We start from the raw sequence: 16,137 nt of genomic DNA on the forward strand, positions 1-16,137 counted from the left end.
TGATGTCTGATGGCTGAAGAGTCTGGCTGGATAGCGACAATACCCCACTGTTAGTCTACACCTGCTGTCTACGAAGCATGTGACAAATAAAATTAGATTTAGATTTTATATTTGATTCAATAAACAGTGGATATGTTTGTGATGCATTTAATGTCTCTGGATAGATTTGAACAATCTAGACCAGTATTCATAATATACTGATCCAGAATAAAATTATATGAACAGCGGGGACCTGATCCTAGATCAGCACTTCTACTCTGAGACACTTTATAAATATGGAAGCAGATTTCCATCAGGATTGCTTACTTTATCATCACACCATTGACTCAAAATGATTGAGTTGGTATTTGTTTGTCCCTCAGCCACATGAAATAGAGTATTTATATTGTATCTCATTGCTCTTCTGGTCTCAGTAAACCGTTTCCTCATCAAATAGCTAATTCGGATGGGTGAGGATAACATTTGGCAATTATTTTAAATACAATGTTATTATGTTATAACAGAGAATTAAAAAAGAAAAAGGTATGTGTAAAACTAGAAGCCATACAGGAAGGGGGAGGGAGGAGGAAGATAAAGAAAGGTTGAGGACATCTAATGACCAAGAAAATTCCATATTTTCATACTGTCTGCCAGCAGATGGCCCTGTTGCACTATTTGGGGTATTGAGAGGAACACTTTGATCATATACTTTGTGAAAAGAGAAAGGAATGGAAAAGTTCCACATTCCACATGGAAAGGATTCGATAGATAATTAAAATAGATTTAAATACTTCAACATTTCAGGACCTGCTTTGTAATTGACGATTTTGACAGCTTTACATTTACTGTATATTCTGTAGAGGTTTTGTTGTTAATGTAAATGCCGATATCTTGGCCACATGGACAGCATTGTCTCATTTCCATTCACACAATCAAGAGTTGACTGTGAGTGGGACAGCCATCCACCCCAGTTTGTCTCACATTGTATTCAGTGATGTGGGGGATGGTCCCTTCAATGTTGTTCTAGATGGGAGGGGTAGATGTTTCACCAACAACCGACTGTCACCCCTGTAGGGACACGTATCCAAAGTACAGTCATGAACCTGAAGGGACCAACCTTCCCTGGTGGAGCGTAGAACCTTTCACACTTCCAAACAAAACCAACGTATCTCTTCCAGTTGCATTTTTAGCATGTAAATGTTGGTGGGGCAAACAAAGGAAACTAATTTGGGATGCATGCAAGCAAAGGCACTACACTAACACTATAGCCCACCCAATTTACCTACCTCATCCCATACTGTTTTTTTATTTATTTTATTTACTTTTCTGCTCTTTTGCACACCAGTATCTCTACCTGCACATGTTCATCTGATCATTTATCACTCCAGTGTTAATCTGCTAAATTGTAATTATTCACTCCTATGGCCTATTTATTGCCTACCTCCTCATGTCTTTTGCACACAATGTATATAGATTATTTTTTTCTACTATGTTATTGACTTGTTTATTGTTTACTCCATGTGTAACTCTGTGTTGTTGTTTGTTCACACTGCTATGCTTTATCTTGGCCAGGTCGCAGTTGCAAATGAGAACTTGTTCTCAACTAGCCTACCTGGTTAAATAAAGGTGAAATAAAAACAATACATTAATTGCACTATAACGGTGACAAACGATGCCCACAAACTGTTAGGACCTACATCAGCAGAGTCCCAACAGCAGAGTCCCAACAGCAGTCCCAACACCTTACCACTGCAACACCTGGCTATCAGGGGAGCCTGGTCTGGCAGCCTCATTTACTGCCTTTAAAAAACATAGCCATATCAGCTAACTTGCAAATGTGATTTCATACTGACAATTGAGATGTACAAACTATAACATAAGGGAACAACAAGCGAATACGAGGCAATATGTAATTTCAAATAAAAACATTAATGAGCGAGCTAGGACGGACGTAGTCAATATCACTATTTGTTCAGCACCTTTGAAATGTACAGTGACAGAATTCTCCCTGTACACCAAGTCATAACCATAGAATGAATAAAGGAGGCATATAATAAGCAGACAATGAAAACTCTTACAATATTCAATGATTACATTTCTCTAAAACAGGTTATAGGCTACATGTGCATCACCAAGTCAGAACAGTAGGTTAAATTAAGAGGGAATAGGCTACAAACAGCTTACTACACAACATACACTTAGTATTACTTTCTAATCTACAGTATACACATCTCCCTGGCATATTACATAATTTATGCAGCAACATACAAGACACTTTTGGACTCACCTGTTGTGCTGTGCTCACTTGAACAGGAGGTGGCACGGAGGTCCTTCGTGGGCAGATTTTGTCATCACACTTTGTCATCAAAGTCAGTAATTATCTGGATTTATGGTGCTATCAAGACAACTTCGAACTCTGAAAGAAACAAGGTTGAATCATGATGATGTCAGTAATCTTCACATCGTAGCTCTAGAAAGAGGCCTGAGTTCCTGACCTACAATTCCAAGTTCAATGACCGTTCAAAACGTATTTTCCCAGTCGGAACTCGTTTTTTCCCCGAGTTCCCAGTCTTGAACTCACTGAAGTCAGATTTCCCAGTTCCAGAGTTAACAGTTGTTTTGTGCGCGGCCGAAATCATGCTGGATTGACAGCATGGCCAATGTTGAATGTTTACAATTTTAAGTTTGGAAAAGATACCCTTAAACCCAGACTTGGGACCATACACCCACTCCACTGAATAGCAGGCTAGTGATTGTTTTGCCAAGCTTGCAGTTAGCCACTGATTCCTTCCAAACCACTCATTGTTGAATTTGCGTTTTTCAACTTGTTGTGTAATGTTTATGTCCAATGGTCGATGAGCATTGATACGTTTTATCTATAATTTATCTTCATTATTTCTCTTCATATGACGATGATTAAAAAGGATTTGCCAGGACATTGTCTACTTGATTCATGATGACTGCTAGCTAAGATTTCAAAAGTATTATGTTGACATCATCAGTCCAATCAAAGCTACTCTAGATATAATGTGATTTGACATTATTTTATCTGTGGCCAATGACCTTGAGCCTTCTTGGATGGGCACTTCTAATGTAACTCTATGGCAGCACCCAAGGGGCTTGAATTTTCAAGCTCTACACTTAGATTTGGCGGTGACGTAGTGTTCCCATGAGTGACTGAACACTGAGCCAATCACAGCGCAACTAGAGAACATTACCATCCTTTACGCTCCGTATTTTCTGCTGGCTGCCCCACCACCACAGAAAGCACTGAGCTAGGCTGAAACACCTGCATTTTGGAGCTAACTTATGCAAGAAAGCAAAAAATAGAACATGTTTTTATGCAGCTTCATTAACTCAATGATTAATTTTTTTTATTTTTTACAATGTTTGCAAACTTATATGTGACACGTATTAATGCCAAAATAACATGCAAAACAGGCAAGCCCACATGCCCTGAATGACGGGTCGCCACTGATCGATCTCTTCATCTTTCCAATGTAATTTTCCCTCTCAAAAAGGCAGAATAAAAAAGGTGATATAGAGGATCTCAGAGAAGGCAAGACAGAGATTTAAATGTCTAGATTTTGTATATTGTCTTCTGTAGGCTAAATCCCCATCACACACATGGAGACAACTAAAAAAGCTTTTAAGTGCTATATGCAGAAAGAGTGCCATGCTTACAGAAAAAGTGGACTGTGGGATAGATACATGGACACAATTATCATTATTTGTCTCTTTTCCACTTCCAATACAAATGTTTTGAAATGTTGCCTAAATAAAACTAGTGTCTGCTTAATTGATAAATAGCAAACTCATATATTATTGAATAGCTGTTATAATTTGATCAATTCGTTTGATCAGGACATTTCCAACAGAATGTTACCGCCAAAAAGACGTGTCCATATTCAAATAAGACGAGATGACGCCCTCCTCCTATTTAGCCAGCACTCTCCACAGAGCACCACCTTCCATTTATCTTGCGACGACGAGCCTCTTCAAGCACCAGCTCTTCGCACTCGGTCTGTCAAAGGTACATTTTATACAAGGTCGTGTTTATCTGACTACACAATTTCGTCATATTATTATTTAAGTATTCTAAGTAGTAGTTAATGTGTAAATGACTAGACTTGAGTTATTGTGAATAAACATGGTTGGAATGCGGCTTTAGCTGTTATCTAACATTAGCTGTAGTAGCTATTCTTCACACGCACCAATTTGCCAGTTTACTTAACCTGTGAACATGTATACGGGCTATATTAACATCTGTCACACACACGACGAGGGTTTCAGTCTTACAAATATATAATGAACCGTATTTAACTACGCTAGTGATCAACTTCATTGTAAAGATTGCTGCATCCGCCTTTAGCCTGTTAGCTTAGCACCAAGTGGCGAAGCAGGCCAACGTGGTGCAAAATGGCGCTTACATTCTTGGCCTGCTTTTTCCCCCAACACGCATTTAGCCAGACTCATTTAGTGGGCTTAGTCTGTTGTCCAAACCGTAACACGTTATGTCAAATAACATTGAAATTGTTATTTGCCTGAATTGGATTAACTATGTACAGCTAGCCAACTACAGCACCTTGGCTAGCGGTAGGCCAACCATCTGGCTAATTCTGTGCGCAATATGTCGGACAACAGCTCCCGCACACGGCGTGACCTACGTTTACAACTCCTAGCTGCAAGTATCACAATGTAAAAAGTAGTTTTTTTTACTTGACCCGGATTGATCCATTGCAGACACAGAATCATGTCCGACGAAGGAAAACTTTTCGTCGGAGGCCTGAGCTTCGACACCACAGAGGAGTCTCTGGCGGAAGCGTTCGCCAAGTATGGAAACATCGCAAAAGGTGCGTTCTAGACATTTATTTCATTTGCTAAGTGATCGTTGGCTACTTCCAGAAATATTAATTTATGTTTCTCTCGCACAGTTGATGTCATCAGGGACAAAGAAACGGGAAGGTCTCGTGGATTCGGCTTCGTAAAGTACGATAATGCCGAGGATGCGAAGGACGCATTGGAGGGAATGAACGGCAAGGTATATCGCTATCATTACTTATATTTACCAATTATCGGAGTTGCTTTTGTTTTAATAACCTTAATGACATAACTGACTAGCTTACTAAGAATACATTTAGGTGTAGCTTAATGAACCATAAAGTTATTTCTGGTTTTATCATATCGACGTTAGCCAGGTAATTTATTAATCCTGTTAACGCCTTATCCCATTATGAAAAGTCACATGTTTATGGCCCATGCTGAGTAACTCTCCTGTCTCTTGCAGTCTGTCGATGGCAGAACCATTCGTGTGGATGAAGCCGGCAAGGGTGGCGGTCGCTCAGGAGGTGGAGGTGGCGGTGGATTCAGAGGTTCCAGAGGCGGTGGCGGATATGGTGGTGGAGGTGGCTATGGAGGGGGGAGAGGAAGAGGTGGGCGAGTTTACTCGCGAGGTATGGGCAGGCAATCTGCAAGATGGTGTGCTCCCCATCATCCATTAGCGTTTTGTCTTGCCCTCCCTCTTAGCCGTAGTTACATTTCAGTGTGAGTTTGCTTTAGCCGTGAGTTTGTTTTTGAAGTCTTGTGGTGTTTGTTCCCAGGTGGTGGAGGATATGGTGGCGGTGACAGGGGATATGGTGAGCGGAGCTATGGTGGTGGAGGAGACCGCAGCTATGGGGGTGGAGACCGGAGTTACGGGGGTGGCGGTGGATACAGGAGCGGCGGTGGCGGAGGGTACTCTTCTGGTGGCGGAGGATACAGAGACAATAGGTGAGGCGACACGTCTGATTACACATTTCCTAAATTGGTGTTTGTGGACATTCCCCTCTTGCATCCTTTACAATGAACTGTAGTGATGAACGATTAACTGATGTTATAAATTCCATTTAGCTCAGGTGTTTGAGCCCAACGTGCCCCTTTTCCCCCACAGTTCTTGATGTCAAGAACTGGGGGATGCTGGGTTGAAGGGAGTTGAGGTTTTCATTCTGCAAGTTTTCAGCTTGGTACAGCGTAGAGGCGTGGTAATTAACTACAAAGACTGCTCGACTGGCTTTTTACATTTTTACCCCCCCCCCCCCCATCTTGGCGGAGGGGGGTTTAAGAGGTTTCACACCTGCTAAAATCTGCCCAAAAATAAGCCCAATGTGGACATGATAATCACGTCATTGTGTACAGCTCTCTGGACGGATAGGCCTACACTTTATGCCTGCATGGTAGGTTGGATGCACACATGAGGGGGAGCAGAGACTGGATTTTAAGGATTGGGAAATTAAGTCATCAAACTATGTAATATACAACTATCTTATTTCATAGTAACTTTCTTTCTATTGTCTAGACAATGTGAACCTGCCAAACACTGGAATGTTTTGGCAATTGAATATTTGACTTTGGAATTTCTTTTTTTTATGCTAATGACATTTCATGTTGAAAATAATTCAAACAGTAATTATTTATTAACAATTGTGCTGGAACCAAACTGACCCCAAAGCACTAATGAGCAGGGACCTTACCTATATTTTTTCCCTTCCAATGTTAGGGGCCAGGGAGGCTATGGGGACCGCTCTGGGGGTTCCTATAGAGACAGCTACGACAGTTAAGGTATGTGCTAATGTATTTGTTTCTTCATAGGTCTAGCCTGCGTTAGGCCACTTCCTCATGCCAAGGTTCTGGACTTGAACCTTTTACTAGGTTGCGGCTGAATAGTTTAGGATGAGATCTAGTTCTGCTCCAACCCTAATCTAGCACACCTGATTCTAATACTTAGCTGGCTGAATCGGGTTAGTTACAAGTGGTTGGAGTGATCCTACAGGGGGTAGCTCTCTAGGAATATTGTTTGGAGAACCCTGGTTTAGTGGGTAAGTGGGGATGTTATCAAGCTCAAATGTTCGTGAAACTTGTTTCCTAAACTCAGTGTCTTTACCTGTGTGCCCAATTCTTGTCCTCAGCTGCACACGAGTAAAAATCCACCCCTGATTCAAGATCATCCCTTGGCTGGCTGTATTTAAAAAGCTCCTCAAGAAATTTGTCCACATGTTGACCTGATTTTTGTAGTCCTATTCTGTGTTTAAGTAGCTCGAGCGTCTTTAAATTTAGCCATGAGTTTTGGCCATTAATTTACAAACCATGTTTAAAAAGTTAATGATCTCTAAAGGATGCATCTCAATTTGCTCTTATGGCATTTAGTTCAATTGATAAAGCATAATGTCTGACTTGTTGGTGCTGTAAAAACCAAAACGTTGCTTCACATGGCTGTTTGTATATAAACGCCCACTGTTCTTTACATTCTACTCCCTGTCCCTATCAGCACTGACATCTCCATTTAAATCCTTGATATTAGTATTGTGGATACCAACGAGGCTTGTTTACCTTCCTGTTTTCCTTTGTTTTAAACGACAATGTCCGACCTACCTCCTGCCAAGTTTTAAACTGAGCGAGAAATAAAATGATTCCTTTGACGACCTTTATCTATACAATTGAGGTTCTTAAAATAGCTGAGGGTCCTGTATGTTCAGTTTCCAAAAAGAGTGAATTCCTTTCAGACTGGTAAAACTGTTCATGAAGTTGCAAATTGCAGCATGCTACAGTCTGCTCACGGTATTTTGTTATTTTGTTCTGCTCAATGCCTGCATTTTAAATGTGCTTGTTATAATGGACTGAACACAAAGATCAACATCAATGTTACTGCTCTTCTTGCCCAATAGTATTCCACCTGGGAACGATTTTGTACTTTCTGTTCTTTGTATCATCAACATTGAAGATTATTTTGTCAATTTTGGCTTCATGGAGCCTATTAAAACGATTTGTTGAAAATACTTTCTTGTGCCTTGAACATGCTTATGGGGGAATTGGCTGGTTTATTGTCAGTGATTATAATAGTTTATCTTCATAGCGTTGGCTTGTTTCCCTTATGTGGGGCTTTGGAGCTAATTTCTATGGTTTAAACTTCCCAAAAGTGAGAACAAGAACTTTGAAATTTTACAGAGATTCATAGGAAGTGACATGGTTCCAGTATTTGTCTAGTCTTTGGCCTATTTAAGTGATGCTTCTCTGGTGGCTTATGTTGCCACTGACTCAAGTGTGGTGTTTGCCTTTAAGCGGTTAACAGTGAGTGGGGTACTGGTAAAGTATAGTCAATGCACTTTTCCAGTTTCATCAAAGCAAAATTTCACTGAAGTATTGTTCTCATTTTCTGCTGGCTTGCCACCGCAGGGCACAGCAGTGGTTGGTAAATGGTCATATAATCCTCTAGTTGTAGTCAATGGCAGTTTCCAAATTGGCAGTTCAGTATGACTTTGTTTCAAAAGTTTGTCAAACAGTGCTAAGACATGCATATGACAATTGAGGGGTACATTTCAACCTCTTGGGTTGACTAATCTTCCATGACTTAAGTGGGGCCTAATAGTGGGAAGTAGGTGGTGGTCCTGTTAATGCTCCATTGCTCAGCTACAGAAAATGCCTACAAGTCCTTGGAGAATGAAGTGTTGCGCCTACCAACAAGTGCTCGTCAGAAGTGAAAGCTGCTCTCTTGCCTAGTTCATTTGTGGAGAATCGATAGGCCAGTTCACGTGAGGTAATCTCCTTTTGCTCTCCTGCTCACATCCTTCAAACTGAGTTCTCATTATTTCCAGAAATATGTTATCCATTGTCCCCCTCTGCTGCAAAGATTGCCACAGTCCAATGTTCCTTGGCCACTTCTGAATTTCACAACTCTACACTCTTAAATCCACATAGAAAACTGTCCCCCCCTTTTCAAATGTGCCTTAGCAAAATTACCATTCACCTGGCCTCAGTCCAATTACTTTTGCATCATGTCCTTCAGAAATTACCTCAACTGGCTCAATTGTCCCCTCCTTCAGGCCTGATTTTTAACAACCCCCCCCCCCCCCCCTGTTTTTAGTGTGGTTCTAAGCATTGTGTTAAGTCTGGGTAGATGAACATGTTATGAAACGACTGCTTGCTAAAGTATTGGTGTGTGAGCTTCTGTTCTAATCTCTTGAATGTCTTCTCGTTAGGATGAATTTACCCTCTGGAGACTAACCTGTCCTGAACTCTCCGTGTGTCAGATGGTGGTGAGCTGGAGTTGCAGTTACTGCTGCAGCTACATTTTTCAGGTTTGTCTCTTGTTCTTGTAAAGTCTTGATTTTTAAAGGCCCATGAGCGGAAAATAACTTTGTTGGCAATGCCGTGCTTTACTATTTGATGTGCTAGTACTTTGGTCTTTATTTTCAGGGCTGGGTTGTATTTGAATATTACCACTCACCAGCATGGCGTTGTTTATTAATCAGAAAGAAACGCCTTCAATTCTTTGACTAATCCAAACAGATTTTTTTCATAGCCTACACTTGGTTGCCTGAGCCATGGAGCAAATTAAAATAAAGGGTTGCAAACATGTTTTTGCCCTGCTATTATTTTTGACCTGAAAATGAACAATTTATGATTTGACTGCATTTTACAATGCTGCTGCTCCCCATGTGTCCCCAAGACTAATGGTTTTGCTTCACTATGCGATTCACGGCTTTGGTGCAGCTAAACCACACGTCTATACTACAATGAACAGGCATCTGCAAAAAAAATTCAAGGAATTTGTAACTTGTTGTGCTGTTAGATTTGTATTGGCATCTCAGGTCCGACGCGCTCAGGATGTTACATGTAATTTGCGATGTGCATGAGCAGTCATTATAGCATCTCATTCCACTTCCCCTGTGAGAACCATCAGCATAGGTTGGCTGTGCCAAAGCCTACCAGGATTCTACCATACAATGTGAAACTCCTGCCTGAGCCATGGCACAAATTAAAAATAGGGGTTGCTAACTTGTATTTGCACCTTTTACCAGCGGCAAGCCAGCAGTTGTCATGACCCTTGTGGTCATTAAAAGTCCCATGACACTTAATGTAAGAGTAGGGGTGTTAGCCACGACCCCAGGGTTAAATACCTAACCTGCCACCATTCCATCATTGTCACCTAATCATCCCCCTCATTCCTAATTGGCGTCACTCGCCTCCATCTGATAACTGGTGTGCGTTCTGGCACAATGGTTGCCGTGCATTGGTGGTGGATGAGGTGAGTTTCCCCCTTACTATGTAAGTGCTTTCCTCAGTTGGTAGAAAAGCACAATATAAATCCAATCTATATACTATGGAAGATGCAAAACATTTGGAAATATCAACAAATAGATGGAAACCAGTATCTTTGACTTTGCCATCTGTCGCAAAGTTTTCCCTAATCTGATTGACAAATCCAGCTCCAGAACCAGCCTTAACTTTACTTCTGGGTAGTGCAGATATCTTTCGAATGTTTAATTTTGTGTTCGTCTGGGGAATGTCGTTAACAATTGATTAACCGTTGTGTGAAGGAAGCTTAGGCTCCTCCTTCGCAAAAGAATACTCAAGGCAAAACCCCTTCCTCCTGCAAATTTCAACTGTTTATCATGGCCAAAAAGGTCATGTATACATTGAGTTTTATAAGTAGCCTGTCATTCTTCGGAGGTGGAACCTAAAGCATTTCCGCTCAAGGGCAGGAATTGTCTACGGGTGACATTGCCTTTTTTTAAAGGGGCATAGTGTAAAATGAAGTCTCCTAATGGAAACTAGGGTGACTTGTAACCACTGAATTCAGATGCTTCCCTTCCACCACAACCTCGTTGGAGACTCTCTTTTTAGTCTTCTGTTTTTGTCTAATAGCAGAACATACAACTTTTTTGTTATTGAAAAGAGACAGCATTTTGCAGCAATTTAGATGGTACAATGATTCTTTACGCTTGTTTTGTCAAACTGAAATTAGGCTAATGTAGGATTTTGGTTACTAGGAAATGGCAGTGATATCTTTTGAATGCTTGCTCGAGATGCCTGAAGAGCGGGATGGTGCAGCCTTCCAATTTGATAAATAGAGACAGACCAGCTTTGGTTGAGAAATCAGAGGGCTGCACAATTAGAAGGCAATTTTTCATTAGAATGCAAAATTATTGAAACAATATTACTGCAGATATTAAAGATTTTTTTATTTCAATGCAAAAAATATTACGTTGATCCTTTAAGCGTGTCCATTAAGCCGCTACTGTTCTAATGCTCTGACAATACATTGATTATAATTGGTTTCTTTCATTCCTCGGTCTCAGGTCCAGTGTATAGCGGTGACGTGCGTGTGCGCAGAAGTGGAGTCAAATCTGCATTAGTCCGAAGACTTTTGTACATTAAAATATAAAAAAATCCAAAGAATCAACAATTAAGGTCCTACAAGCTGCACCTCATTTAGGTGATGCTTTTCGCTATACTGACATGTTACAGAAGAAACAAATGCACTTGTTTTAATTTGAGTTTCAACATTTCATGGCTGTGCAACATGTTGGCGCATGTGTTCAACTAGTTTTAATGTGATGAATTTGTACATGATGTATTTGTGAATTCAAGTATCTTCAATAAAGGTGCAAATCATTAAGTGCTCAATCCCATATTGCTTATCTATCAAATTCTTTCTCTAAGGAAATAGATGTGGTCAAACCTCTGTTTTGAGTCTTTCAATTAGACATTGAATTGATCAGTTAAAACCCCTGAAAGATGGCAAGCAATGTTTGGTTATCCCAGCTCAGACATTGTGTTACAGTACTCTGGCGCATTTATCATAGGGAAAGATGTATCCTGCCCAGTGTTTAATTTGTAAATTGGGGTGACCTGGTGAATCGGAACGCATGAAAGAAATCCCATAGAGCATTGCATGCCTTATCGCTTTTACGTACTGGTGTAAAGCGGTACTTGCAGAAGTTGCACACATGGGGAACATCTTTGATTTCATACAATTCTACACCATTTTAGATGCCTGGAGAATTTAATACCTCAAATGATGGAAATGACAGGCTCCTTTGACAATCTGAGATCAATGAAAACAGCCTTGGTCTGGAGACATTGTACAATATGAGGAAATGATAATGAAATGATAACCCTAAAAAAAACTTTGGCTCAGTGAAACTGGAATGACGTTGAGCTCACCCACCAGCGATGGCCAATGCGCTCTTGCCTATCAATTCCCTTTTCTCAGGTCTATTTTGAAGTTGTACTTGGTAGCCTACAGTCTTTTCCCGCGATTGTATTTGAAATGTCACAAAGGGCCTGATTTGGCTGACAGTAATTTTATAACTTTGACAAATGTATTTCAATTTATCAGAGGTGCTACGGCACCTCCAGCACCCATGATTCAGTGCAACGCTGGAGAGATGAGTTGCATGCTCATTCATGTATATCACAGCAGGGAGAGATAATAGAATGTGATAGGTGCACTTCTGGCCACCCATTGGTCTATATAGGCTACAATGTTGCATAAACTGAAAATGTCTCATGTCATGAAAGGTACCGGATCCTGGAAAATGAGTTCCTGAGAGATGAACAGGATCAGGCTCAAATTAAGAACTAGTCCCACCAGGTAATGTTGCCCACCGAAACTGACAGCACACTTCTTTGGTGCCATGTATTAGCACTGTCGGGTTTATACAGTCGACATTGGCCTCGTCTCACCCTGAAATCACACAAATTAGAGGTCATCAAATAAAATGGGTGTAGACCTTACTGTGAAATGTTAACTTACAAGCCCTTAACCAACAATGTAGTTCAAGAAATAGTAGAAAAAATGACATTATAAATAGTCCAGGTAGCCATTTGAATAATTGTTCAGGAGTCTTATGGCTTGGGCATAGAGGCTGGCTGTTAAGGAGCCTTTTGGCCCTAGACTTGGCCGTGCGGTAGCAGAAAGAACAGGTGACGAGTCTCTTGGGTGACTGGACAATTTTTGGGGCCTGACACCTCCTAGTATATAGGTCCTGAATGTCAGGAAGCTTGGCCCCAGTGATGTACTGGGCCGTACGCACTAGTGCCTTATGGTCAGATGCCGAGCAGTAAACATACCAGGCGGTGATGCAACTGGTCAGGATGCTCTCAATTGACAAGCTGTAAAACTTTTTGAGGATCTGGGGACCCATGTTAAAAAAAATTCAGTCTCCTGAGGGGGAAAAGGTGTTGTCGTGCTCGGACCATGATAGTTTGTTGGTGATGTGGACACCAAGGAACTTAACTCTCGACCCGCTCCACTTCAGCCCCATCGATGTGAATGGTGGCCTGTTCGGTCCTCCTTTTCCTATAGTCCAAAATCAGCTCCTTTGTCTTGCTCACATTGAGGGAGAGGTTGTTGTCCTGGCACCACACTGCCAGGTCTCTGACCTCCCTGTATGCTGTCTCATTGTTCTCTGTGATCAGGCCTACCACTGTTGTGACGTCAGCAAACTTAATGATGGTGTTGGAGTCGTGTTTGGCCACACAGTTATGGGTGAACAGGGAATACAGGAGGGGACTAAGTACACACCACTGAGGGTCCCCAGTGTTGAGGATCAGCGTGGCAGATGTGTTGTTGCCTACTCTTACTACCTGGGGATGACCCGTCAGGAAGTCCAGGTTCCAGTCGCAGGGGGAGGAGTTTAGTCCCAGAGTCGTTAGCTTAGTGATGAGCTTTGTGGGCATTATGGTGTTGAACACCGAGCTGTAGTCAATGAACAGCATTCTCGCATAGGTGTTCCTTTTGTCCAGGTGGGAAAGGGCAGTGTGGAGTGCGATTGCGTGATCTGTTGGGGCGGTATGCGAATTGGAGTTGGTCTAGGGTTTCCGGCATGATGTGAGCCGTGACCAGCCTTTCAAAGCACTTCATGGCTACCGACGTGAGTTCTACGGGGCGGTAATCATTTAGGCAAGTTACCTTCGCTTTCTTGGGCACAGGGACACTATGGTGGTCTGTTTGAAACATGTCGGTCGTTCGGAACAGCTGGTGCTCTCATGCATGCTTCAGTGTTGCTTGCCTCGAAGTGAGCATAAAAGGCATTTAGCTCGTCTGGTAGACTCGTGTCACTGGGCAGCTCGCTGCTGGGTTTCCCTTTGTAGTCTGTTTTTCAAGCCCTGCAACATCGACAAGCATCAGAGCGGGTGTTGTAGGATTCAATCTTAGTTCTGTATTGCCGCTTTGCCTGTTTGATGGTTCATCTGAGGGCATAGCGGGATTTCTTATAAGCGTCCGGATTAGTGTCCCGCTCCTTGAAAGCGGCAGCTCTAGCCTTTAGCTTGTGCTAATGTTGCCTGTAATCCATGGCATCTGGTTGGGAAATGTACGTATGGTCACTGTGGGGATGACGTCGATGCACTTACTGATGTAGCTGGTGACTGAGGTGGTATACTCATGGATGAATCCCGGAACATATTCAAATGTGTGCTAGCAAAACAGTCCAGTAGCGTAGCATCCGTGTCATCTGACCACTTCCGTATTGAGCGAGTCACTGGTACTTCCTGCTTTAGTTTTTGCTTGTAAGCAGGAATCAGGAGGATAGAATTCTGGTCAGATTTGCCAAATGGAGGGAGAGCTTTTTATGCATCTCTGTGTGTGGAGTAAAGGTGATCTAGAGTTTTTCTTCCCTCTGGTTGCACATGTGACATGCTGGTAGAAATGAGGTAAAACTGATTTAAGTGTCCCTCCATTAAAGTCCCCGGCCACTAGGAGCACCGCTTCTGGATGAGCATTTTCTTGTTTGTTTATGGCCTTATACAGTTCGTTGAGTGTGGTCTTAGTGCCAGCATCGGTCTGTGGTGGTAAGTAGACGGCTAATAATATAGATGAGAACTATCTTGGTAGATAGTGTGGTCTACAGATTATCATGAAGTATTCTACCTCATGTGAGCAATACCTCAAGACTTCTTTGATATTAGACATCGCACACCAGCAGTTATTGACAAATAGACCCCTTGTCTTACCAGACGTAGCTGCTCTGTCCTGCCGATGCATGGAGAAGCCAGCCAGCTCTTTTTTTTATTATCCGTCTCGGTGAAACATAAGATATTACAGTTTTTAATGTCCCGTTGATTGGATAGTCTTAATTGTAGATTTGGGCCTTGTCTTGACAAAGCAGTATATCCTTCGCGTCAGACTCATTAAAGAAAAAATCTCTGTCCTGTTCGAGGTGAGTAATCGCTGTTCTGATGCCCATAATCTCTTTTCGATCATAAGAGATGGTAGCAGCAACATTATGTACAAACAAAAACAAACAAAATAGCACAGTTGGTTATGAGCCCGTAAAACGGCAGCCATCCCCTCCAGCACCATTATCCAACAATATCATATGTCTTATCTTATACTGTACTGGCAGTAAAAGAACACATTACGGCATCGTCAGTCCAACCCTATCAAATAACACTAACCTTGGATAGGTTTTTAGCCCCTGGTAATCCTGCAGGTAGATATCATATCAAGCAGTTTATTATTGATTAGGCTGTCTTGATGCTTTCATCCAAGTGTGTGTATACGTTGTAGTCACATGAGGGGATGTCCACGCTGGCGATGGGGATGCCTCAGTGTCTGAGGGAAAGCAAGATGCTTGAATCCTGGTTAGCATTCATTGATTCATAGTAGTTCCCTTACCTCTGCGGGGAGAAATGAGAGGAAAGGGAAGTCCGTTCTCTCACACTGCTGTAAAGTCCCGGTGCAGGGCAAGAATAGAGCACTCAGGGCCTTCCTCTGACACCTGGTATAGAAGTCCTGGATGGCAGGAAGCTTGGCCCCAGTGATGTACTGGGCAGTACGCACTACCCTCTGCTGTCTAATCAATGGCCACTGTGAGATCAGGAAGCAAGCGTTGAACTTTCAGTGCATCATGCTCTAATACACAGGTCTATGAACAGCATATACAATGAGTGTACAAAACATTAGGAACAATTTCCTAATATTGGAGTTGCACCCCCTTCTGCCCTTAGAACAGCATCAATTCAGGGATGCTGGCCTATGTCGACTCCAATGCTTCCCACAGTTGTGTCAAGTTGGCTGGATGTCCTTTGGGTGGTGGACCATTCTTGATACACACGGGAAACCGCTGAGTGTGTAAAACCCAGCAGCGTTGCAGTTCTTGACACACACAAACTGGTGCACCTGGCACCTACTACCATGCCCCCGTTCAAAGGTACTTAAATATTTTTTCTTACCCATTCTCCCTCCGAATGACACATACACAATTCATGTCTCAAGGCATTAAAATCCTTCTTTAACGTGTCTCCTCCCCTTCATCTACAGCAGGGACCATCAACTAGATACAGCCGTGGGTCGATTTTTAACATGTCTCCTCCCCTTCATCTACAGCAGGGACC

At 42.1% G+C, this 16,137-nt stretch overlaps 1 protein-coding gene across 4 annotated transcripts; it reads left to right on the top strand.

The window, feature by feature from the left end:
• The first annotated feature begins 3,898 nt into the window (after positions 1-3,898).
• LOC139376329 (cold-inducible RNA-binding protein B-like) lies at positions 3,899-7,790 on the top strand. 4 transcript variants are annotated; one of them, XM_071118727.1, is made up of 7 exons: positions 3,899-4,012; positions 4,723-4,832; positions 4,914-5,020; positions 5,267-5,411; positions 5,580-5,748; positions 6,515-6,576; positions 6,924-7,790. In XM_071118727.1, the coding sequence occupies exons 2-6, from the start codon at positions 4,733-4,735 to the stop codon at positions 6,573-6,575; spliced, it is 582 nt and encodes a 193-aa protein (XP_070974828.1). In that variant the 5' UTR covers positions 3,899-4,012; positions 4,723-4,732; the 3' UTR covers position 6,576; positions 6,924-7,790. The 4 variants fall into 4 exon arrangements, 3 of the variants coding, with proteins under 3 accessions (XP_070974828.1, XP_070974827.1, XP_070974829.1); XR_011627904.1 differs by having other exon boundaries at positions 3,916-4,012; positions 5,580-5,747; positions 6,510-6,576; XM_071118726.1 differs by having other exon boundaries at positions 3,916-4,012; positions 5,267-5,432.
• The last annotated feature ends 8,347 nt before the right edge of the window (positions 7,791-16,137 follow it).

Source organism: Oncorhynchus clarkii, chromosome 20, assembly GCF_045791955.1.
Source record: "Oncorhynchus clarkii lewisi isolate Uvic-CL-2024 chromosome 20, UVic_Ocla_1.0, whole genome shotgun sequence".
Taxonomy (NCBI): domain Eukaryota; kingdom Metazoa; phylum Chordata; class Actinopteri; order Salmoniformes; family Salmonidae; genus Oncorhynchus; species Oncorhynchus clarkii.

Excerpts from the sequence above, each read along its gene's own strand:
- LOC139376329 (XM_071118726.1), top strand. The coding sequence starts at position 4,733 with ATGTCCGACGAAGGAAAACTTTTCGTCGGAGGCCTGAGCTTCGACACC. Across the intron at positions 4,833-4,913 it reads GTATGGAAACATCGCAAAAG|TTGATGTCATCAGGGACAAA; the intron begins GTGCGTTCTAGA and ends TCTCTCGCACAG. Across the intron at positions 5,749-6,514 it reads GGAGGATACAGAGACAATAG|GGGCCAGGGAGGCTATGGGG; the intron begins GTGAGGCGACAC and ends TTCCAATGTTAG.